General features: G+C 49.6%; 2 protein-coding genes across 2 annotated transcripts; one reads left to right on the top strand and one right to left on the bottom strand.

Annotated features, from left to right (window-relative positions):
- On the top strand, positions 1-936 carry LOC117872139 (olfactory receptor 51G2-like). Its single transcript, XM_034760301.1, has one exon. It carries the CDS (start codon positions 1-3, stop codon positions 934-936), a length of 936 nt encoding a protein of 311 aa, XP_034616192.1.
- A 13497-nt stretch (positions 937-14433) lies between these two features.
- LOC117872142 (olfactory receptor 51G2-like) lies at positions 14434-16377 on the bottom strand. The gene is made up of 2 exons (XM_034760315.1): positions 16260-16377; positions 14434-15621 (listed from the first exon to the last, which is right to left on the bottom strand). The coding sequence occupies exons 1-2, from the start codon at positions 16319-16321 to the stop codon at positions 14646-14648; spliced, it is 1038 nt and encodes a 345-aa protein (XP_034616206.1). The 5' UTR covers positions 16322-16377; the 3' UTR covers positions 14434-14645.
- Between the last annotated feature and the right edge of the window lie 7470 nt (positions 16378-23847).

Raw genomic sequence — 23847 nt, forward strand, 5'->3', positions numbered from 1 at the left:
ATGTCAGCTGTCAATGACACCAAATTCAGCTCTGCAGTGTTCCTGCTCACTGGGATATCTGGGCAGGAAGACATTCATCTCTGGATCTCTATCACCTTGTGCTTAATGTATGTTATTTCTATAGTAGGAAATTCAGTCATTCTGTTCATTATAAAAACAGATCCAAGCCTCCATGAGCCCATGTACATTTTCCTTTCCATGTTGGCCGTCACAGACCTTGGCTTATCGATAGTCACCATACCAACAATACTGGGCATATACCTGTTTAACTCTAGGGAAATCAGTCTCGATGCCTGTTTTGCTCAGCTGTTCTTCATCCACTCTCTTTCATTCATTGAATCCTCTGTGCTCCTGTCGATGGCCTTTGACCGCTTCATCGCAATCTGTAACCCATTGAGATATACTTCCATCTTAACCCCACCGAGAATAGCCAAGATGGGATTGGTGCTTGTGCTAAGAGGGGTGGCCTTAGCATTCCCACTCCCCTTTCTCCTGAAACGTTTCCGATACTGTCAAGCCAATGTCCTCTCCCATTCCTACTGCCTGCACCAGGAGGTCATGAAGATGGCTTGTTCGGACTTCACAGTCAACAGTATCTATGGCTTGTTCATAATAGTCTCCACGGTGGGGTTGGACTCACTGCTCATCCTGCTATCTTATGTGATGATCCTCAAAACAGTGCTTAGCATCACATCCCACATGGAGTGCCTCAGAGCCTTGAGCACCTGCATCTCCCATGTCTGCGCCGTCCTGGTCTTCTACATGCCAGTGATCGGCCTTTCTGTGATACACAGATTTGGGAAGAGTTTTTCTCCCTTGCCTCAGATTCTCCTGGGCTATATCTACCTGCTGGTCCCGCCACTGATGAATCCAATCGTGTACAGCATGAAAAGCAAACACCTTCGTGAGAGGATAATCAAGGTGTTCGTCAAGTGAAGGGTCAATTCATCACCCGGCTCCAGCTACTATCTCCACTCTCTACAGAGAGGTTCAGAGAGGGTCTAAGGCCTGGAGGAATGGGAGAGGGGCTGCTGAGGGAGGACAGGGCACTGGGGGAAGGAGACCAAGGCAGGCAGCAGCATTTACAGAGTGTATTTGTGGAGAACCAGGGGACCAGTGCGATGTTGGCTAATAAAGGGCCATATCAGCGGCTGCTCCAACCTCAGAATTCCTGTCAATACTCTCAATAAAGAGAAGGGATGTGGATGTTTTTTCCCACTATACCTGGCCTGTCACTGTCCCATCTCTGGTTAAACATCCACAGGCCCTGAAAAAAATCCAACACACCTGTTGAGCCTACCCTGCACCGAGGCAGAGCAGAGCTGAGTGTGTGAGGGAGGATCTGACACACAGGTTTCCTGGCAAGAGACTCTTGCCCAGATTTTCACCTCCTCCACTCCGTTTGTGCTGTCCCAGCAATGAAAAAGGGAGGAAATGACCTCAGGTCCCCCAGAGAGGAATGGCTAATTCCCTTCCCAGCTCACACCATTCAATGTAGGGTGGTCACCTTTTCAAAAGGCAAAAACAAGGCACATGCAGGAGCCCCACCCCGCTCCGTGGCACCCCCAGTGCCCCTCCTCTTCCCCTTGAGGCCCCACCCCCTACTCCTTCTTCTCTCCCGAGGCCCTGACCCTGGCCAGGCTGGAAGCTTGGGCCAGACCATGGTAAAACCTGCCTAGGGAGCCCGGATGTTTTACCTGTCATGGTCAGGAGGGCCAGGGGGCCTGAGAGCAGCCCCCAGCCCATGTCCCCACCCCGAGGACACGCCGTCAAGGGAAGGTGGAGAATATGGGGCTCCCCATAGTGGCCTGGGCTCCGTGGGATTCTCGTACCACAGCCCAGCTCTGGCCAAGCTGAGGGCGGAACCTCAGTGGAAGAGATGGGGCACGGGGCGGAGCCTCGAGAATAGAGGAACCACAGGGGATGTGGCAAGTCTGAACCAACGCTGACCCCAGGACGCAAGGTGTGTTGGGGCTCCTGAATAAAGCAGGAGGATGGTGCTGGAGAGTAGGAGAGCCTGTGTTTTGAAGAAGACTGAATTAATGTAAACAAGAGGACTCTTGTTTTAAGTTTTCCCTGGCTGAGAGTCAGTCTTTGCAAGGATTTAGAGAGAAGAGCAGAGCACCTGCAGGGCTACCTCAGGCCCCAAGGGGGCACTCTGGGGTGGCCTCCATCCGCAGGGACTTCGCCAGAGTGGGCTGTGCTCATGGAAGCCGTTACCAATGGGTGGAGGTCAGCCCAACCCCTAGGCTGCTCTAAACTCCGCTGTGGCAGGGGGAGAACAGGCCAGTAAATCAAACCCCTGTAACTGGCCATCTCCATTCTCCACAGCAGAGAATCCAGCCGGGCCCCTGTCGCTGCTCAGATGGCTGGAAGGCTGGTCCTGCGATGTGGGCACAGCTCTGCAAGTCAAGAGAGCTGGGTTTGATTCCCTTACGCTGTGTGACTGGGGCAAGTCATTGGCTGTCTCTGAGCCTCTGCACAGGTGGATAATAGCCCTGCCCTGCCTCACAGTGGTGGCAGGAGGATACATACATACAAGATGCTCAGAGACTCTGAGACCCTAAGATCAGGGCTGGGTCAGGATTCCACAGAGCAACACCTCTGACATTGGTCTATAAAGAGCCTCCTGTGACAGCTGGTTTCTGGGAAGCCCCATGGCTCCAGATCCTTTGTGTCTGTGGCAGATGTGGAGGTGCTTGGGGGTGACAGTGAGGGGTAGTGAGTGGATTTCTGAGGAGAGTGTTGGAGTGTCACAGGGATGCCGGGAGTTTCAGCACAGTCACTGGACCGGTGTTTGCAGCCATTGAGGCTGAAAGGGTCAAACTGCCAAACAATGGAGCAACAGCCACGTGGGCCTCATCTTAGACGGTCTGGATGGGACAAAGCTGTCTGAGGGCAAAGGTCACTATGGTGACTGGGCCCAGGCTCACACAGGTTTCAGCAAAGGCTGTTTCCACAAGAAAGGGGCAAAGAAATGGGAAGATGCTCTCAGAGACACAAGGAAACTAGGCTGGGTCTGAAGAGCTCCTTGGTTTCCCAAAAGAATGTAAGTTGGGCCAGGTCTATTCCTGTATCTCCAGAGCAAAGTCTGTCTAAATTAGGTTGTTGTGATAGATAAGTGTAGACATGTGACAGCTGGCTGTCATTTGAAAACCTTTTTCTCTGATGCTTTCTCCTGTTTCGTAATAAACCTACTAGTTTTAAGGAGTCTGGGGGTGACTGTATAGCTCTGGTCACAAGTACCTGAAGACAAGAGACTGAGGTGTCCAGTTGGACCTTCTTGGTGATAAGCATTTAGTGTAGATGGGATTTTGTTCCCAGCTCAAAGAGTGGGTCAATTGTGAGACTCGACCCAAGACAGGAAAGGACCTGATTTAGAGGTTAAAGGGACCATATATCCTGTTTTTACTGTGACAACCCCCCTTCTTCTTGGCCAGCGAATGTCCTGGTTGAGTGCCTGTCAGCATTCAGACTGGCAACATGTTCAAGTTGCATCCAAGATAACAATCAACTCAAGACAATGGTTCACAGAGTCATAGAATTTAAGTCCAGAAGGAGCCATTAGATGATCTAGTCCAGACATTCTCAACCTGGGGTCGCACCCTCCTGGGTGGGAGGTGTGGTCATGCGGAATGTATTCAGAGATGAGGGGCGTGAGAAGCTTTAGGGAAAAAACCTTCATGTGCACATTTTATCCACGGCAATGAGTCACTAGCCAAGCTGATTCCTCCAGATAGATCCGGTCCTCAGATGGCGCTGTGCTTTGTCTCTAGGTGGTACTGTGTATTTTGATGGATTTCTGTAACCTTGCACAGCATTATACAAAGTCCTTAACATCTGTACATGGCTCCATTTGCTACGGCGCGATGTGCACATTTCATTGTAAATCACGGACGACAATTGCAGTTTTGCTTTTGCTCTTATCCCAATGGATCGTTGGCTCATTTATGCAACAAATAAAAAACTTAAGTGAAAAAGAAAGAAGCTGAAACTGATTGTGTTGATGCCCCGCCTCTGCATATATCAGTATATGTGTTTGTGTGGGAGCTGAGGGGGGCATAAACTCTTACAGACACAAAGAAGGGGGGCGTAATCGAAAACGTTTGAGATCCACTGATTTAGTCTGACATCCTGTATTCAGGCTGTGGAATTTCACCCAGTTACCCCTGTGTTGAGCCCAATGACTTGAGTTTGACTAACACATAACTTTTGTTCATCTAAAGGGTATCTTTCAGGAAGGCATCCAGTCTTGGTTTGGAGGTATTAGGAGAATCCATCACCTCCTTTGGGAGTTTGTTCCACTGATTAAGCACCCTCCCTGTTAAAAATGTGTGCCGCATTTTCAAATTTAATTTGTCTGGCTTCAGTTTCCAGCCACTGGTTCTTGTTATAGCTTGCCCAGATAGTTTAAAGAGCCTATTAGTACCCAGGTATCAGTGGGGTAGCCATGTTAGTCTGGATCTGTGAAAAGCGACAAAGAGTCCTGTGGCACCTTACTAACAGACGTATTGGAGCATAAGCTTTCATGGGTGAATGCAGCCGACGAAGTGGGTATTAACCCACGAAAACTTATGGTCCAATACATCTGTTAGTCTGTAAGGTGCCACAGGACTCTTTGTCGCTTTTTACAGATCCAGACTAACACGGCTACCCCTCTGATATATGAATCTTACTGTTTTGCATGAATAGTGTGTGTACTTCAGTTTCCCTGTGTATTGCACCACTGCCTTGGTAGTTGAAAATAAGGGTGTGTGCCTTTTGCTGAGACTCTCGGGGCCAGGAGACACCACTCCCTCTGCATATGGCCGATGCCCTTCGTAACCTGAGACCCAAGTCGGGGAGGCGACCAGGACACCTGGCCCGGGAAGCAGACAGAGAAGAGGGGGCGCAACGGGTGTGTCGGAGGTCAGCTTGCTGGGAGCTTGGAGTCTGCAATGAGGGACTGAGGGAGGAGAGAGGCCAGGGCCCCAGCCCAGGGTCCTGCCAAGATGGACTTGGCTGAAAGTCACTGATTTCTGTGCTAACAAGCTCTGTTCTGCACTGTGTTCCTGTCGACTAATAAACCTTCTGTTTTACCTGCTGGCTGAGAGTCATGGCTAATGGTGGAGTTGCGGTGCAGGGCCCTCTGGCTTCCCAAGGGGTCCTGTCTAGCTGGACCTGCCTAGGGGAAGTGCATGGTGTGAACAGGGATGCTGAATGCTCCGAGGTCAGTCCAGGAAGGCCATAGCCAAGGAGGCTTTTTGGCCTGGACAATGTGCCCTGAGGGGAGTTACGCCACTCCAGAGTCCTGGCTGGCTTCAGATAAAGCGGTTCCAGAGCATATGACCTGTGCTCTGTGACAGAAGGCTTCTGAACATCTGAGGAGGGAGGTTCTGGAACAGCCTCCCAACAGGAGCAGTGGGGGGCAAACAACCCAGCTGGTTTTAAGATGGAGCTTGACAGGTCTATGCAATGGACAATGTACCAGGGTCACCTGCCATAGCAGGGAAATGGACTCATTGACCCAGGAGATCCCTGCCAAGCCTATGTCCCTATGGGTCACATTAGCACGTTTTGCGTCACACAGGGAGCTGATGTGGAGATTCTTGTCCACTATGACCCTGCTCCGTGCCCTGGCCGATGGATTTGTCCATGAATAGATTCAGGAGAAAGCATGACTCAGCGTTATCATCTGGAAAAGGAATTGTTCTTGGGTTCCTGTGTAGTGATGTCACAGGAGTTTAATTCCCTGAGTTTCTGGTAATCTCAGCATGCTGAGCCACCAGCTGCCCCTCCCCAGGCCCTAGCCCCAGAGAGGAAGGATGGTTCAGTGGTTAAAGTGCTGGCCTGGGACTCAGAAGAACTGGCTTCAGTTGCAGGCTTTTCCACAGTGTTCTTCCGTGACCTTGGGCAACTCACTTAGTCCATCTGTGCTCAGCAATGTGTGTTTTAATACGGCTCAATGTAAAGGTTACATCTAGGAACCAGGGATGCTGGCCATCCTTACCGTATGGAGGATCCAATCCTGGGACTCAGAAGAACTGGGTTCAGTTCCAGGCTCTTGTACATACTTCTGTTCCCTTGGTCAACTCATTTAGTCCCTCTGTGCCTGGCTGGGTGGGCCTAGCTAGCAGTAGATCACTGAGATCTCTGTATAACTTTGGGGAGCCCTGGATCCTGGGTCCCCCTTTTCATTCCTCAGGGACAAGGGAAGGGAACCCCCTACTGGAACCACCCAAGGGAAATTTCCATTCCGGCAGCTCCCTGCCCATTTATGGCTCAGCACACCACACACCTGCTGAGTCCACTCCCCACAATCTCTGGGCCTCCACAACTGCTCTAGGACCCTCTCCAGCTCCCTGCTAGCACAGGTTCATCAGAGATGTGCTACCGGGGCCTGTCACAGCAGCCACTGCCCGCAGGATCTGCTGAAGGGGCATTGTACAGCGTGCAGGGGGCTGCACAGAGATGTGAGGGCTCGTTAGATTAGCTGACGGGCACAATACCCCAGCCATAGACTGGTCAGGAAGTGTGCACTGCCCCTAATGATCCCCAGTCTGGTTTAGATAGAGCTATATAGGCTCCATTAGTAATCTTTTGTTATTTTTATCCTCAAAAGAATGCTGAAATCACTCAGGATGGGATAGCATTTCTGCCCAGCCTGCTAAAAGCTGAAAATCACTAAGCTCTGACAATCACTAAGAAACTGACCTGCAGACCTGCAGGTCCCACAGAGAGTCAGGTGGCAGAAGAAGATGACTGATAATTGGCTGGGGGGAGTGGAGTGGAACAAGCAGCTACCAGGGTGGCCAGCAGAGAAGAACCGCGGCTGGCGGGGTGGCCAGCCAGAGCAAGTGCTGAGATGGCAGCACAAGCAAGGTGCCTTCTTCCCGGGTTTGGAGGTGAACTTACACAGATGCGCCTCTGAACCCTGGGTCCTCACTGACCAAGGACAATCATTGTGAGTGCGGTGGGGTGAGGGAGCAGAGAGGGGCACGGTAAAGGAACTTTTGGTTGTAAAACCCAAGAACATGAGGCAGAAGACACTGCCCCAGGCACTCTGGGGTGGGGTGTCCTGCTGACAGCTTTATGTTTATGAATCCTGCTTGTGGCATTTTCCCTAATTATTCTCGGGTGACTTCCCACCTTTTATTAGAAATTTCTTTTCTACACTCAGACTCTGTGCTTGTGAGTGGGGAAGTATTGCCTCTCAGAGGCGGCCGGGGTAGGATGTCAATTTCCCATGTGGCTCAAGCCACTTCTGTGTTGTATTGTTGAAAAGGAACCCCTAGAGACTGAAACAAGTCCTGGTTGCTGCTGGTTCCACCTGGCAGAAAGGTGATACCGGTCAAGCTCCATCTTAAAACCAGCTGGGTTGTTTGCCCCATGCTGCTCCTGTTAGGAGGATGTTCCAGAACCTCCCTCCTTGTATAGTCAGAAACCTCCTTCTCCTTTCCAACCTCTATTTACTCCTGGCCAGTTTCTGCCCATTGGTTCTTGTGCCAACACTGTTCTTTAGATTCAGGAGCTCATCTCCCTTTCTGGTGTTTACTCCTCCCTCCCCCGAGATATTTATAGAACAATCCAATCCCTGCTCAGCCTGTGTTGTCTTAGGCTAAATAAGTGAAGCTCTTCCAGTCTCCTCATAAGAGAGGCCCTCCATTGCCCGGCCATCCTAGGAGCCCATCTCTGCACCTGTTCTAGTCTCAATTGTTCTTTATGGAACAGGAGTGACCAGAATTTTGCACAGTTTGCCAGAGGAGGTCTCACCAGTGCCTGGTATAAGGATATTAATACTTCTGTATCTCGCCTGACACATTCTAGGATCTCATTTGCCTTGTTCACAGTCACATCTCATCAATGGCTCACAGTCAATGGTCTCCAAACTTTTTACATCCAAGATCACTTTTTGAATCTAAGGGCAACTCAGGATCTACCCCGCCCCTTCCCTGAGGCCCCACCCCTTCCCCAAAGCCTTGCCCCACTCACTCCATTCCCCTCCCGTTGCTCGCTCACCCACACCCTCACTCACTTTCACCGGGCTGAGGTGGGGGTTGGGGTTTGGGAAGGGGTGCAGGTTCTGGGCTGGGGCCAAGGGGTTCACAGTGTAAGAGGGGGCTTTGGCTGAGTCTGGGGCAGGGGGTTGGGTTGCAGGAGGGGTTGAGGGATACAAATTCTAGGAGGGATTTGGAGTGCAAGAGGGTGCTCCAGGCTGGGGCAGAGTGTTGGGGTGCAGGAGGGGGTACAGGGTGCTTGCTCTGGAAGTAAGGACAGGGCTGAGGATTGGGGTGCAGGAGGAGCTTTGGGGTGCTGGCTCTGGGAGGGGGCTCAGGATGGGGGTTGGGATGCAGGTGGGGGTATGGGGTGCTGGCTCTGTGAGAGGGCTCAGGAATGGGTATTGGGGTGCGGCCTCCCACCGGGCATCGCTTTTCTCCAGTGGCTCCTGGTCGGCAGCAGGCAGAGGGAGGCTAAAGCAGGCTCCCTGCCTACCCTGTACCCACACAGCTCCCGGAATGGGCCAACATGCCCCTGAGGCCCATGGGGTGGGGAGGGCAGGGGGCACATGGCTCCGCGTGCTGCCCCTCACTACAAGCACTCCCCCCCTCAGTTCTCCTAGCCAATGGGAGCTGCGCGGGTGGTGCTGGCAGGCAGGAACAACATGCATCGAGGGAGACCCCTGCCCCCCCCCGCCCCTGGGGCCGCCGGGCTGCAGTGGCAGCTTCCAGGAGCAGTGTGGGGCCGGGGTAGCTTTAGTGGCAGCCACGCTGCACTGCCGCTAGAGGTTGCGATCGACAGGTTGGTGACCACTGCTCACAGTCAACCTGGAACTGACTAATACACCCAGGTCTTTCTCCTCCTCTGTCGTTTCCAACTCATCCTTCGCTGCATAAACAGGCAGATAGTGAGTAGAAGTAGGGAAGATTGAAAGCTAACTTGAAGACAGTGGACAAGCACTTTCACAGGAACGAAATGCCAGCTACTAATGGGCTCTTGAATCTAACAGAGAAAGATGTAACAAGAACCAATGTCTGGAAACCGAAGCCAGACAAATTACATTTGGAAATGAGGCACACATTTTTAACAGCGAGGGTGCTTAACCAGTGGAACAAACTCCCAAGGGAGGTGGTGGATTCTCCTGCTACCTCCAAACCAAGACTAGATGCCAACGTGGAAGACATGCTTTAGAGGAACACGTTTTGCGTTAGTCAAACACAAGTCATTGGGCTCAATACGGGGGTAAATAGGTGAAATTCTGCAGCCTGTCTGTACAGGAGGACAGACTAGAGAGTGGGTCTCATAGTTTTTTGATCACGCCCCACTTCTTTGTGTCTGTACAAGTTTACCCTCCCCCCGCCACACAAATACATCTATTGATACATGCAGGGGTGGGGCTTCAACTGAATCATTTTCGGCTTCTTTCTTTTTCACTTGAGTTTTTTATTTCTTGAATGAATGAGCCAACGATCCATTGGAATAAGAGTCAAAGCAAAACTGTATTTGTGGTTCCTACTTACAATGAAATGTGCACACCGCACCAGCAAACAGATCCACACACAGATGGCAATGACTTTGTATAATGGTGTGCAAGCGTAGCAAAAATCTGTCAAAACGCACAGCGCCACCTAGAGTTAAATGCACAATGCTGTCTGAGGGCTGGAACTGTCTCGTGCTCCCCCCCCAAATATATTCTGCCCACCCCCAGAGGATCTCGCTCCCCATTTGAGAACCTCTGGACTAGATGATCTAATGGCTCCGTCTGGCTTAAATTCTATGAATCATGACTTATTGTCTTGAGTGGGTCGTTATCTTGGATGAACAAGTTGCTCCTCAGGATACTGATAGTCACTCAACAAGGATAGACGCTGGCCAAGAAGAATCGGGATTGTCACAGTAAAACCGGGATAGATGGTCTCTTTACCCTATAAACCAGGTCCTTTACTGTCTTGGGGGGAATCTCACAATTGTACCACTCTTCCTGCTGGGAACCACAGCCCCTCTATGCTATATAACTCTCTCAAAACTGGGTGAATGGGCAACAAAATGGCAGATGAAATTTAACGTTAATAAATGCAAAGTGGTGCACATTGGAAAACATAATCCCAACTATACATGTAAAATGATTGGGTCTAAATTAGCTGTTACCACTCAAGAAACAGATCTTGGAGTCATTGTGGATAGTTCTCTGAAAACAACCACTCCATGTGCAGCGGCAGTCAAAAAAGTGAACAGAATGCTGGGAATAATTAAGAAAGGGATAGAAAATAGGACAGAAAATATCATGTTGCCTCTATATAAATCCATGGTACACCCACATCTTGAATACTGTGTGGAGATGTCATCACCCCATCTCAAAAAAGATATACTGGAATTGGAAAAGGTTCAGAAAAGGTCTACAAAAATGATTAGGGGTATGGAACGGCTACCATAGGAGGAGAGATTAATAAGACTGGGACTTTTCAGCTTGGAAAAGAGATGGTTAAGGGGAGATATGATTGTGGTCTATAAAATCGTGATGGTGTAGAGAAAGTAGATATGGAAGTGTTGCTTACTACTTCTCATAACACAAGAAGTAGGGATCTCCAAATTAAATTAATAGGCATCAGGTTTAAAACAAATAAAAGGAAGTATTTCTTCACACAATGCACAGTCAACCTGTGGAACTCCTTGCCAGAGGATGTTGTGAAGGCCAAGACCATGACAGGGTTCAAAAATAACTAGATAAATTCATGGAGGGTAGGTTCATCGATGGCTATTAGCCAGGATGGGCAGGAATGGTGTCTCTAGCTTCTGTTTGCCAGAAGCTGGGAATGGGTGACGGGGATGGATCACTTGATGATTACCTATTCTGTTTGTTCCCTCTGGGGCACCTGGCACTGGCCACTGTTGAAAGACAGGATACTGGACTGGATGGACCTTTGGTCTGACCCAGTATGGCCATTTTTATGTTCTTATATACTTATCACCAAGAAGGTCCGATTGGACACCTCAGTCTCTTCCTTTCAGGTGTTTGTGATCAGAACTATACAGTCACCCCCAGCCTCCTTAAAACAAAGAGGTCTATTAGCAAATAGCACAAAGCATTAGAGAAAATGGTTTTGAAATACCAGGCAGCTGTCACACACCTACACTCATCTATCCCACATCTCACTACAAGCTAAGGTAGACAGGCTTTGCTCTGGAGATAGAGGAACAGAACTGGCCCAACTTACATTCTTTTGGGAAGCCGAGGAGCTCTTGGGACCCAGCCTAGTTTCCCTGTGTCTCTGAAAGCATCTTCCCATGTGTTTGCCCCTTTCTTGTGGAAGCAGCCTTTCCTGAAACCTGTGTGAGCCTGGGCCCAGTCACCACAGTGCTCAGCCGTGTCTGTGTTACAGGGCCAAGGTATGAAGCTGACCTTTGCCCTCAGACTGCTTTCTCCCAGCCAGACCATCTAAGATGAGGCCCCCGTGGCTGTTGCTCCATTACTTGTCAGTTAGACCCATTCAGCCTCAATGTATTGCAAACACCGGTCCGGTGACTGTGCTGAAACTCCTGTTGTCCCCATGATGCTCCAAGACTCCCCTCAGAAATCCACTACCTACCCCTCACTGTGACCTCCGAGCACCCCCACATCTGCCACAGACACCAATGTGCTGAAATCACAGGGCTGCCCAGAAGCCGGCTGTCACAGGAGGCTTTGGTAAGACACATGGCAGGTGTGTTGCTCTGTGGAACCCTGACCCAGCCCTGATCTTAGCGTCACAGAGTATCTGAGACCTGGAATTTATTTATTCTCCCGCCACCCCTGTGAGGCAGGGCAGGGCTATTATCCACCTGTGCAGAGGCTCAGAGACAGGAAATGGCTTCCCCATGGTCACACACAGCGTGGGAATTAAATCCTGAGTTGCAGAGCAGTGCCCAGATCACAGGACCAGCCTTCCAGACATCTGAGCAGTGACAGGCCTGGCTGGATTCTCTACTGCACCAGCAGAGCTCCCACCATGCTGCAGAGAGCAGGGATGGCAAGGAGCCAGTTACAGTGGTTTGATTCACTGGCCCGTTCTCCCCCTGCCTCAGCTGAGTTTAGAGCAGCCTGGGGGCTGGGCTGACCTGCACCTGATGGTGACGGCTTCCAAGAGCACAGCACATGCTGGCCAAGTCCCAGCGGACGTGGGCTACCTCAGAGTGTCCCCTTGGGGTCTGAGGTAGCCCTGCAGGTGTCCTGCCCTTCCCTGTAAGGTCCTTGCAATGACTTACTCTCAGCCTGGGATACTTAAAACAAGAGCCCTCTTTGTGGGGTCACATTAATTCAGTCTTCTCCAAAACACAGGCTCTCCTACCCTACAGCCCCATCCTCCTCCTTTACTCGGGAGACCCCATCCCCCTGCTAGCTGTGGTTAGCATTGGTTCAGCTTCGCTGCACCACCTGCTCCTCCTTTTCCCCTGAGGCCCCACGAAATCCCCTATCTCTTCCCACTAGGTCCTGCCCCCTGCTCCTCCACTTCCCCTGAGGGTCTGATACCGGCCAGGCTAGAGCCCGGCCATGGTAAGAGCTGCCCAGGGAGCCGGGGCTGCTGTGTGGAGACCCGGATTTTCCATTTTCCCTGAGTAGAACATCCTGGGGGGGTGGGAACACAGGCTGGGGGCTTCACTCGGGCCCCCAGTCCCCTTCCCAGGGGCACGAGGATGGTCTGGGAATCCACAGAGTGGCTCTGACTCCCTGAGCAGCTTTTACCAGGCCCTGTCTCTGGCTTCAGGCCTGGAGAGGGGGTGGAGCCTCGGGTAATGAGGAGAAGCAGGGGGTACGGTCTTGGGGGAAGAGATGGGGCAGAGGGAGGGGAAGACAGGGAACAGGTGGAGCAGAGGGTGGGGCTTCAAGGGGGAAGACAAAGGATGGGCAGGGTCACAGAGGTGACTGGGCTCCTGTATGTGTCCCACTTTTACCTTTTGAAAAGGTAATCCCCCTACATTGACTGGGCTGGCCTGGGATGGCAGCTAGCCATGCCTCTGTTGGGGAGTGGGGACTGTTTACACCCTTTCCAATCAGCTGGGGCAGCACAAACGGAGGTGAGGGGTAGGGGGAGGGAATCTGGGCCTGAGTCCTTTGCCAGGACTCCTCTGTGTCAGACCCTCACTCACACACAGCTCTGCTCTGCCTCGGTGGGGAGTGGGATGAACAGGTGTGTGGTGTGCAGAGCCATCAATGGGGATGGGGAGGTTTCCTGAATGGCTTCTCCTGGGCTCCTGTGATAATCATGTGTCTGACATGACTCAGTCACAAGCACCTGGCTGAGGGCGTAGGGGAGGGTGTAGGGAAAGGGTGGGTGTCAGTGCCCCTGGAATAGCCCCTGTCCACACCTGGTGCAGCACCCATGGGTCATGCTGCACCCAGAGCGCTCAGGAAGGTCCAGGACTGCGACTGCAGCTTTTTCCGTGACCCATGGATGTTAAACCAGTGACAGGCCAGGTGTAATGGGAAACAACATCCACCTCCCTTCTCTTTATTGACTGTATAGAGAGGAATTCTGAGATTGGAGCAGCCAGAGATAGAGCTAATTACGGGCCAACATCTCACCCGTCCCCTGACTATGCACGAACAAACTCACTTTGTAAATGCTGCTGCCTGCCTTGGTCTCCTTCCCGTAGTGCCCTGTCCTCCCTCACCAGCAGGTGGGGACAGCCCCTTGCTCCATGCCTTAGACCAGTGTTTTTCAAACCATGGGTTGCAACCCGGTACTGGGTCGCGCATGGAAGTCACTGGATCGCCTTGCTCTGGTCAGCACCGCCGACTGGAACATTAAAACTCCCATCGGTGGTGCTGCCCAGCTAAGGCAGGCTAGTGCCTACCTTTTCCAACACCGCGCTGCACCCCAGAAGTGGCCAGCAGCGGGTCCTGCTTCTAGGCAGGGGGGCCAAGGGGCTCTGTGCTCTGCCCACACCCCGAGCACCGGTTCTGCACTCCCATTGGCCGGGAACCAGCCAATGGGAACTGGGGGAGGGAGGCGGTGCCTGAGGGCTAGAGTCACGCAAAGCTGCTTGCGCACTTCCATCTAAGAGCTGGGCCTCCTGCTGGCTGCTTCCGGGGCGTAGCGCAGTCTGCGGTACCAGGACTGGCAAGAAGCCTGCCTCTGCACCCCGGCTGTGCCTCTGACCGGGAGCTGCCAGAGGTAAGTCCGTGCCCCAAACCACACCCCAACCCTCTGCCCCAGCCCTGAGCCTCCCCCAAACCTGGAACCCCTTCCTACAACCCAAACCCCTCATCCCAGGCACCACCCCAGAGCCTGCACCCCTAGCCCAGATCTGTGACCCTCTCCTGAATCCCAACCCACTGCCCCAGCCCAGACCCCCCCACATTCCCCAAACCCCTCATACCTAGCCCACCCTGCAGTCCTCACCCCTCCATCCCAACCCTCTGCCCCAGCCCTGAGCCCCTCCCTCCCCCCCAAACCCCTCATTCCTAATTCCGTTGGGTCACAGGCATCAACAATTTTATTCAACTGGGTCCCCAGAAAAAAAGTTTGAAAACCACTGCTTTAGACCTCATCTGAATCTCTTTCTACAGAGTGGAGATCAGTAGCTCATTTCTTCTCGGATGTATGGGTCCAGGATGAAATAGGTAACCCTAGCTGGTGTTCTTTGTCTCCTGTGTTATGACCGCTGGAGCCAGGTGAGGAACTGAACCTTCACTTGACGAACACCCTGATTATCCTCGCACGAAGGTGTTTGCTTTTCACGCTGTACACAACTGGGTTCATCAGGGGTGGGACCAGCAGGGAGATGTAGCTCAGAACAATCTGAAGCAAGTAAGAAGAGCTATTCCAGAATCTGTACATCACAACCAAGCTGATGTCTGGTGTGTAGAAGAGCAGGATGGCACAGAGGTGGGAGACGCAGGTGTTCAGGGCCCTGAGGCATTGAGCATGGGATGCGATGCTCAGCACTGTTTTGAGGATCATCACATAAGAGAGGAAGATGAGCAGCAAGTCCAATCCCATTGTTATGAGTTTGGTAAACAAGCCAAAGATATTGTTGACTCTGATATCTGAACAAGCCATCTTCATGACCTCCTGGTGCAGGCAGTAGGAATGGGAGAGGACATTGGCTCGACAGTATTGGAACTGTTTCAGGAGAATGGTGAGTGGGAGTATCACAGCCACCCCTCTTAGAACACACACCAGGCCCATCTTGGCTATTCTTGGCAGTGTTAAGATGGAGGCATATCTCAGTGGTTCACGGATAGCTATGCAGCGGTCCAAGGCCATCAACAAGAGGATGGAGGATTCAATACATTGAAGCGAGTGGATGAAGAACAGCTGGGCTAAACAGGCATCGACGCTGATCTCCCTAAAGTTAAACAAGAATATGCCCAGCATTGTTGGTATCGTGGATATCGATAAGCCAAGGTCTGAGACAGCCAACATGGAAAGGAAAATGTACATGGGCTCATGGAGGCTTGCATCTGTTCCTATAATAAACAGAATGACTGAATTTCCTACTATCGAAATAACATACATTAGGCAGAAGGGGATAGAGATCCAGATATGAACGTCTTCCTGCCCAGGTATCCCGGTGAGAAGGAACACAGTATGTGTGAATTTGGTGTCATTGAGAGCTGACATAATGCACTGGGCAGATCCGGGGACTTTTGAACTTTCCTTCCTGAAAGGAAAAACAGGACACTAAATGATATTTAGCTAGACATCTTGATGCTCTCAGTGCAAGTCTACAGAGGTTTTTTTTTAAAAATCCTTACTACTGTATTTGGATTTTCTGGTCACTCATATAAACACACCCAGTCCCTCTTTGAATCCTGCTAAGCTCTTGGCACCATTGATATATTAAGGTTGGAAGTTCTGCAGCCTACTTGAGCACAGTTTGATTTTACAATTATGACCTTATCACAAAAAAACCCATCCTTTCCAGGCCTCCACTTCTGAATATTTCCCACTGTATCATGATGTGTAAACACATGGCAAGTGCATGGTGGAAAAGGTCATTGTATTTATCTGTCCTGAATTGAAGCGATTTATAAACTTGTTTCATTGCCTCATTATATATAATTATTTATTTTCTCCACTCCTGAGCGTCCAACTTATGTCACTGCCTCTTTGCAGCACATGGGATAAATTCTTAAGGCCAGGTTTTGAATTCGATAACAGTGACTTCAGCAGCATCACCCCAGATTTCCACGTTTAATTTCGGTCAGAGGCAGGCTCTATTAACTTTCCCTTACCAACTGTTCCCGATGATACACTCTGTCACCAAGAATCCCTCCAAGAGAAGCTGAAGTGCTTTACCGGGCCAGGGTTGACTGAATCCAGAGAGCTTGATCATCATACAGGATTCTCTTCATCCTCATAGGACCTGCATCCTCTCTCCATGCAAGGGTCTGTAAATATCTGGGAAGTTACAGCCCATCACAGACAGTTACTTCAGCTGGATGGGGGAGAGGATGGCATCACAAATGAGTGAACGGTGAAAACACTATGTTTACACTAATATCCAGTTGAGTGTGCAAGTTACTTCAGCCATTCTCATGTAACAGGTGATGGGTGTCCATTATATACAACCACTCTTACAGTCCCCTTTCCTCCACCTCAGCTCCACTCTTTGCTAAAACACAAACCAATGGATCTGTTCTCCCAGGACTTTTTGCAAAGTCTTGTACAGGTAGAGCAGAGGGATTGTGTTCATGACGCTGAATGTAAGTGTCACAAACAGCTTCTGGTCAGTTACCAGGAGACAGTATCATACAACTGTTCACTGCACAAAGAGTTAACAGCACAAACCCATTGCAAACATTATGTGGAGTATTTCTGAAATACTTTCTAAAGCAAAAGCCATTAAGCAGTAAAGTTACCACTGCTCCTTCCTGTAGAGATTCCAACAACTCTGCTGCTGGCTTTCAATATACAGGCATGCAATGAAGGTTTGATTTGTAATATCTGTATTACAATGAAAAGTTTTGGCATAACATTTACACATCTATATGTCAACCCATTCTTTTGCTTCTGATCTTCTTTCAGAGATGATTTCTCAGGTCAGAGTGGTACTTAAAATGCACCATCTGTCATCTGGATTTCTTCACAACCTGAAAAGATCGCAGCGTCTCAGCCCTCATTCAGTCATTTGTCAGCAAACAAAAGTCAAGTAGCTCCTCTGTCCCTGGGTTAATAGCTGACGGCGTCTCCCCGGGTTCAGTTCTGTCAGTCTGTAACATTACCCTCTGGTGTTATCTGGACCAGTGATCTGCTAGGTCACTCCAATCTTTGACTGGGAGCCAGCCTTACCCTGCTCTGCTGTGAGAACCCCCACACCTGGGCTGTTCACTCACAGCCTCCAGCATGTAAACCACTCCCAGCTACTTGCAACCGAATGACACTAGCCAATATCTCCAGTCCCAGACACAACCCTAGGAACCTCCATCTTGCAGTGTCCAGTTATGCTCGCTGGATGCTGAAATCTTATATAAGTTCATCAATTTAACAAATAAATTGATATGAACCAGGCTTATTATCCCCAGGGGAGTCTCTGACACACTTCAAACCAAGTGCACTGCTTCAGGTAGAATAAACAAACAGATGTATTAACTACAAAGATAAATTTTAAGTCATTATAAGTCAGAACACAACAAGTCAGATTTGATAAAATGAAATAAAAGCAAAACACATTCTAAGCTGATCTTAACACTTTCAGTGCCCTTACAAACTTAGGTGCTTCTCACCACAGGCCGGCTTGTTGTTCTTCAGCCAGGCTCTCCTCTTTGATCAGCGCTTCAGTCGCTTGGTGGTGGTGTCTGTAGATATAGTTGGAAGAGAGAGAGAGAGAGAGAGAGAGAACCTGGCAAAGTCTCTCCCTTTTATCATGTCCTTTCTTCCATCTTGGCTTTACCCCCCCCCCCCCTTCAGAGTCAGGTGAGCATTACCTCACTGCAGTCCCAAACTGACCAAAGGAATGGGGGTGACTCACTCGAGAGTCCAACAGATCCTTTGCTGTTGCCTAGGACAGTGTCCTTCATTCCTGTGAGGCTGGGCTGGGTTTGTCTCATACATGCCCTGATGAGGTGTGAACTGCCCCTCTGCTCTTGGGGAGTTTTTGTCTGGGCTTGCTTTAATCCATGAGGACACATTTTCACCCTCATAACTATATACATGAAATTACAACCTATAACATCACTATAACAATTACTATAAGAAGCATGCTCAGTGCATCATGAGCCTTCCCAAAGCACCCAACATGACAAACTTTGCATTGGATACCACACAGTCATTTTATAAAGATGAACATGGGGGTGCTGGGTTTTCCCCAGAGGTACAGAGTGTCACACAGTCTGTAGGCTGTATCCGGAGTGATAACAGACATTGGGATCCCCGAGCTCTTACTCTCTAGTACATAGTGACCCCAGCTCCTGTTATTCAGCCAGGATGAGGGTTTGCAGGAAGTGGATTTGAAAGTCCAATGCATGAATGTTCATGGAAATGGAATGTCATTTCCCACAGGAAACTAGTCGATTGCTCTCTCTCTTTGTCTCTCTCTGACAGTCTCTGTCCTGTATGCATAAAATCCATAGCATGCGGGAACAGCATTGTGACAGACATGGAACTGAGCTGCCATAATCAATGTGTGTGTTAAACCCAGTTCTGGGGATGGTTGCTGAAGAGCTACATGGGGTTAACTATTGGTATGTTTATGTTATGGCTGTATTATGGCTCTTCCTAGTTTCATAGCAGGCTGCTAGAAAAAAAGCAGGAAAGGAAACTACAGCTCAAGAAAAGCCATCGCTCAGTCAGCACTTCAGGGAGATTGAGAGACTACAAGCTGGGAAGAGCCTATTTTCGGGCTCCAGTCACGTTACACAGGTTTTTTTACCAGCGCTTTTGAGTCTCTGCAGAACTGGGGCAGCTGTTGCTGAGAAGCTCTTCAGGCCGACAGGCACAGACACCGCTGGGGAAATCTGACGGCCCTCGGCCTGCCTGGGTCTCTATCAGAGTGGGAGGGTTTGCAGCCAGAGATGTGTACTGACTGTTGTTTGAAAACCCTTTTATTTTCCCATGTTATGTTTTCTTCTTGCTGTTGAGATTAAACTGTATTTTGGTTTAAGAAGGCTGGCTGGTCACTCATCTCACTACTACTCACAGACTCCCAGGTGCCCAAACCACTTGGACTCCTGGGTAAGTATCTGGTAGCCCAGGGCCCAGGATGAGGGTGCGAGGATTGAGAGGGAAGGGTACGAGGCCTGACATCTGATGCTCGGAGAACAGGGCGCGAGCAGAGATACCGGTAGCCATATAACGCTTAGGGGTATCTACAGGGAAGTAGTGCTGGAATCCTCAGCCAGTCAGGAAACAGCAATATGCCCTATCTGACCTATTACCATGAAGCAACACAGCTCTGAATTCCTGCATTCACAATCGAGCCAGAGAAAAAACCCTTTGAAAATGCATTTGCTGATTAAATTTCCAGGAGCAAATAAACCTGACACAATCTGGGAACTAGTCACTGACATTGTGTGCGGTCTCCTTTCACTGAGCCCCTTGCAGGATTGGGCCCAGAGCACACGGCACCTCTAGAAATGGGACCCCTTGAGAAATCTTGACTCGGGGCATCAGTGTTTTAACACTCCGAGCTCGCTTTTTATGTCAGATTTCTGTGTAGCTTGAACAACCCACTGTGGAGCATGGGCAGATGCAGGGGAGGGGTTCCCAAGCTACCTAGTGCTGCCTGTCCTCCAGCCCCTGTCACTGAGTCACCACAACACCCAGCTGAGTCCTTTGCTGCTGCACAGAACATCTGCAAATGGAAACAGCGTGAAGCCTTTCCCCTTCACTGCACATTTTAAAGATAGTGAAACCTGCCAACGTACCCAATTCCTGCTAGAAGGGGAGCCACTGACACTAGAGGTCTTCACGGTAAAGGAGCAGGAGTTATCAGGGAGGTAGCACAGACAGCAGGTAGTATCTGCTCAGACAGGGAGGCAACTGTCTTTATGAAGAAAGCTTCCACATTCCTTTGGGGGCCACTTGGCCATCAGGGAACCTCAGCTGCTTGGCTTTGTGTACATGAGCTTTAACCCCGTCACAGCCAATGACAAACTGCAGGAGGCCAAATCACAGGGGACGTGTGATGATCTTACTCACTTGGACTGCAGCTTCAGCCCTGCTGCAGGCTCTATTCCTGGAATCTGGGCTTGTCCTCACTGTTCGTGTGGTTCCGATTAGCTACAGGGCTACCATGGGGGCGGCTGAGTGGTAACAATGATGCTGTCACAGCTGTGATCTTGCTGAAATAAAATAAAATAGAATAATAATAACAAATTTATAATATAGGAGCAGATTTCTTCCCGTGGTCCCCTTTCCTGCATTACAAACCCAGGGTGCAGGCCAGGGAAAGGAGATTCCACAGGGCTCCATATAGGGATCTTCCCTCTATCATTTTAGGAGGTGACGTCCCGTCCCTTCCCTTCCCCCTGAGGAATGAAAAGTGTGTGTGTGTGTGTGTGTGTGTGTGGCGGAATCAAGATCCCCAAAGTTATGAACAGATCTCAGTGATCCACTGGTAGCTAGGCCCACTCCCCACAGACTCTGGGCTTCCACCACTGCTCTAGGACCCTCTCCAGCTCCCTGCTAGCACAGGTTCATCAGAGATGTGCTACCAGGGCCCGTCACAGTAGCCGCTGCTCACAGAATCTGCCGAAGGGACCTTGTTCAGGGTGGAGGGGGCTGCACAGAGATGGGAAGGCTGGTTAGAGTAGCTGATGGGCACAATACCCCAGCCCTAAACTGGTAGGGTGAATTTGACCTTTCCATTCCCAGAGTGCAGCCATAGACTCCCTCAGTGCAACCTTCATTTATGTTATGAAGGAGAGGGAGATGAAAAGCCTCCAATTTCTCTTGGAGATCCAGGCAGCTGCAGGTGGGCAAAGTCATGGCAGCTGAGCTTTCAGAGAAAAATGATCCATTTTCTATGAAAACTCACCACAACAAATGGGTGAAAAGGAAACATTTTAGTTTGGGTGAAAATTCTTTGTGGTGGTGGTAACTCTGTTTTTCAGCTGAGCTTTAGCTCAAATCATGAGCCTCTGTCCCTTCTGCTACAGGACCACACCTATAGGTGGCAGCACTAGCCCCTCATCAGCCACACACAGTGAACCACCTCTTAGAGTGACTATATTTCCCAAAGAGAAAGCAGGTGATCCTCAGATGCATATGAAGACTCACTGCTACCTCCAGATGACAGGGTATCTCAGAATTTAGAGTGAGCAACACTGGAGCCTTGACAATGACTTGTTTCAGGTGGCCTACTGCCTCTGCGTGTTGCTCAGTCCCTTCCCATTGGTAGCAGTGAGTCTTAATATGTTAGCAACTGTGGCTTCACAAGAGAGACATGGGAAGATCAGACCTGTGGCAGAGGTACCATTTGTTTGTAGATGGTTCTAGTTTTTATCATCAAGGAGAAAACGTATACTGGGTTTGGAATCCATGCAGTTCCTCCCAAGGGAAAAGTAAAGCCTTGGGAGAAGGCATATTCACGCACTCCAAATTCAGCCCAAGATGCTGACTTAGCAGTGGTGGCTTGTGTGTTGGAGTACTGTGTGCAGTTCTCAATCACCACCATAAACCAAAGCATCTGTCTGTTTTCACACTCATCATGGGTGTGCAATTCTCTCACAGACTTTCTACCATGTTGGGAAAAAAATGGGTTCACGTCTTCTGATGGTTCACTTATTAAGTATGCAACGCTGATGAAATACATCCATTGGCTAGCAGTAAAAATCACTGTGCCAGGGTAGCTGATCAAAGTGAAAAAAAATAAAGGCCCATTGAAAGTTAGTACCCTATGCTATAGAAAATGGGAAGGCTGATAAATTGGCCCGAGAACCATGCGACTACCAGAACGTTTGATCTGGCACACCAGTGGCACTCAATTGGAGGGAATAAAAATGGATACCTACCTGCAGAATCTGCAAGAACATTTAAACCAGGCCCACTTGCAGGTAGCTGCTAAAGTGGGGAAATCTAGATGAAAGGCAAATGCCTACTTTGACAAAAACCAGAAAGAGATCACTTGGGAGTTTGGAAACCAAGTAATGCTGTCATCTTACAAAGCACCAGAGCATGGGCTGTGTAATCAATGAATCAGACCCTCCGAATCCTCAAAGTTAGGATAAAAGGAGGCAAGCGTAATAGAGACAGAATCTACCATGCTAATCAGTTAAAGCTGTATTGATCATCCAGGTCACAGGAGAACTTCCTTCTCAGAACCTAGGTGAACATAACCCAACGGAATCGCGACAGCTAGAGTCGTGCAGATCACAACTATGAATCATAATACGCAAAAACCAGTGGGAGAACACTTTAACCTGTCTGGCCATTCAATGACAGACCTGCAGGTGGCTATCTTACAACAGAAAAACTTCAAAAACAGACTCCAACGAGAGACTGCTGAGCTGGAATTGATATGCAAACTAGATACAATCAACTCAGGATTGAATAAGGACTGGGAATGGCTGAGCCATTACAAACATTGAATCTATCTCCCCTTGTAAGTATTCTCACACTTCTTATCAAACTGTCTGTACTGGGCTAGCTTGATTATCACTTCAAAAGTTTTTTTCTCTTACTTAATTGGCCTCTCAAAGTTGGTAAGACAACTCCCACCTGTTTATGCTCTCTGTATGTGTGTATATATATCTCCTCAATATATGTTCCACTCTATATGCATCCGAAGAAGTGAGCTGTAGTCCACGAAAGCTTATGCTCTAATAAATTTGTTAGTCTCTAAGGTGCCACTGATAATATCCCACCTTAATTGATTAGTCTTCTTATAGTTGGTATGACAACACCCATTTTTCATGTTCTTTGTGTGTGTATATATATATACGCTTGATAGGGGGAGGGATAGCTCAGTGGTTTGAGCATTGGCCTGCTAAACCCAGGGTTATGAGTTCAATCCTTGAGGGGGCCACTTGGGGATCTGGGGCAAAATCAGTACTTGGTCCTGCTAGTGAAGGCAGGGGGCTGGACTCGATGACCTTTCAAGGTCCCTTCCAGTTCTAGGAGATGGGATGGGATATTCCTACTGTATTTTCCACTGCATGCATCCAATGAAGTGGATTTTAGCCCACAAAAGCTTATGCCCAAATAAATTTGTTAGTCTCTAAGGTGCCACAAGTACTCCTCATTATTTTTGTCAGAAGACAGGACACTGAGCTAGATGGACCTTCGGTCTGAATCCATATGGCCATTCTTATGTTCTTAAATTGTTCCATTGATGGATGGGCTGATGCAAACAAGCCTTTTCCAGGAGCTATCTCTGTTACAGAGCTGGTGTAGCCACCCTAGCAGACATCCATGGTAATGTGACCATACCTCCCATTCTGGCCAGGACAGTCCCTTTTTAAGCCCTGTCCCAGCCAATGCAACTTTTTTTTTTCAAAAGGAGACATTTCTACTGTTTGCTCTTGCTGACTTGATCAGTTGGCAAGAGCAAATGGGACAAATGTCCACTTGTGTCAAAAAAATGGGGAAGTGGGAGTGGAGGAATGTTCAGGGGAGGCTAGTGCAGATGGCAGCACCCTGCAGATGGTGAGGCAAAGCTGGGGTGGGGGTTTCCCCTACAGTATTCCAGCGACAGCGTCTCCCGTTTTCTCTTTGGGAAATATAGTCACCTTAAGGGGCTGCTCAGTGTGGGAGGTGGATGGGGGGCTAGCGCTGCCACCTAAGGGTGTGGTCCTGTAGCGGGAGGGACAGAGGCTCACGGTTTGAGCTAGAGCTGGGCTTGAAAACAGGTTTCCCCCCCACACACAAACTGAAATGTTTCCTTTTCATCCATTCTCTGGGGTGAGTTTTCATAGAAAATGGATCATTTTTCTCTGAAAGCTCAGCT

Source organism: Trachemys scripta, chromosome 1, assembly GCF_013100865.1.
Source record: "Trachemys scripta elegans isolate TJP31775 chromosome 1, CAS_Tse_1.0, whole genome shotgun sequence".
Lineage (NCBI taxonomy): Eukaryota > Metazoa > Chordata > Testudines > Emydidae > Trachemys > Trachemys scripta.

Bases quoted from the DNA above. Each gene is read 5' to 3' on its own strand.
- LOC117872139 (XM_034760301.1), top strand. From the start codon at position 1: ATGTCAGCTGTCAATGACACCAAATTCAGCTCTGCAGTGTTCCTGCTC.
- LOC117872142 (XM_034760315.1), bottom strand. From the start codon at position 16,321: ATGAGGATGAAGAGAATCCTGTATGATGATCAAGCTCTCTGGATTCAG. The intron at 15,622-16,259 runs GTAAAGCACTTC...TTTTCCTTTCAG, and splicing joins ATTCAGTCAACCCTGGCCCG to GAAGGAAAGTTCAAAAGTCC.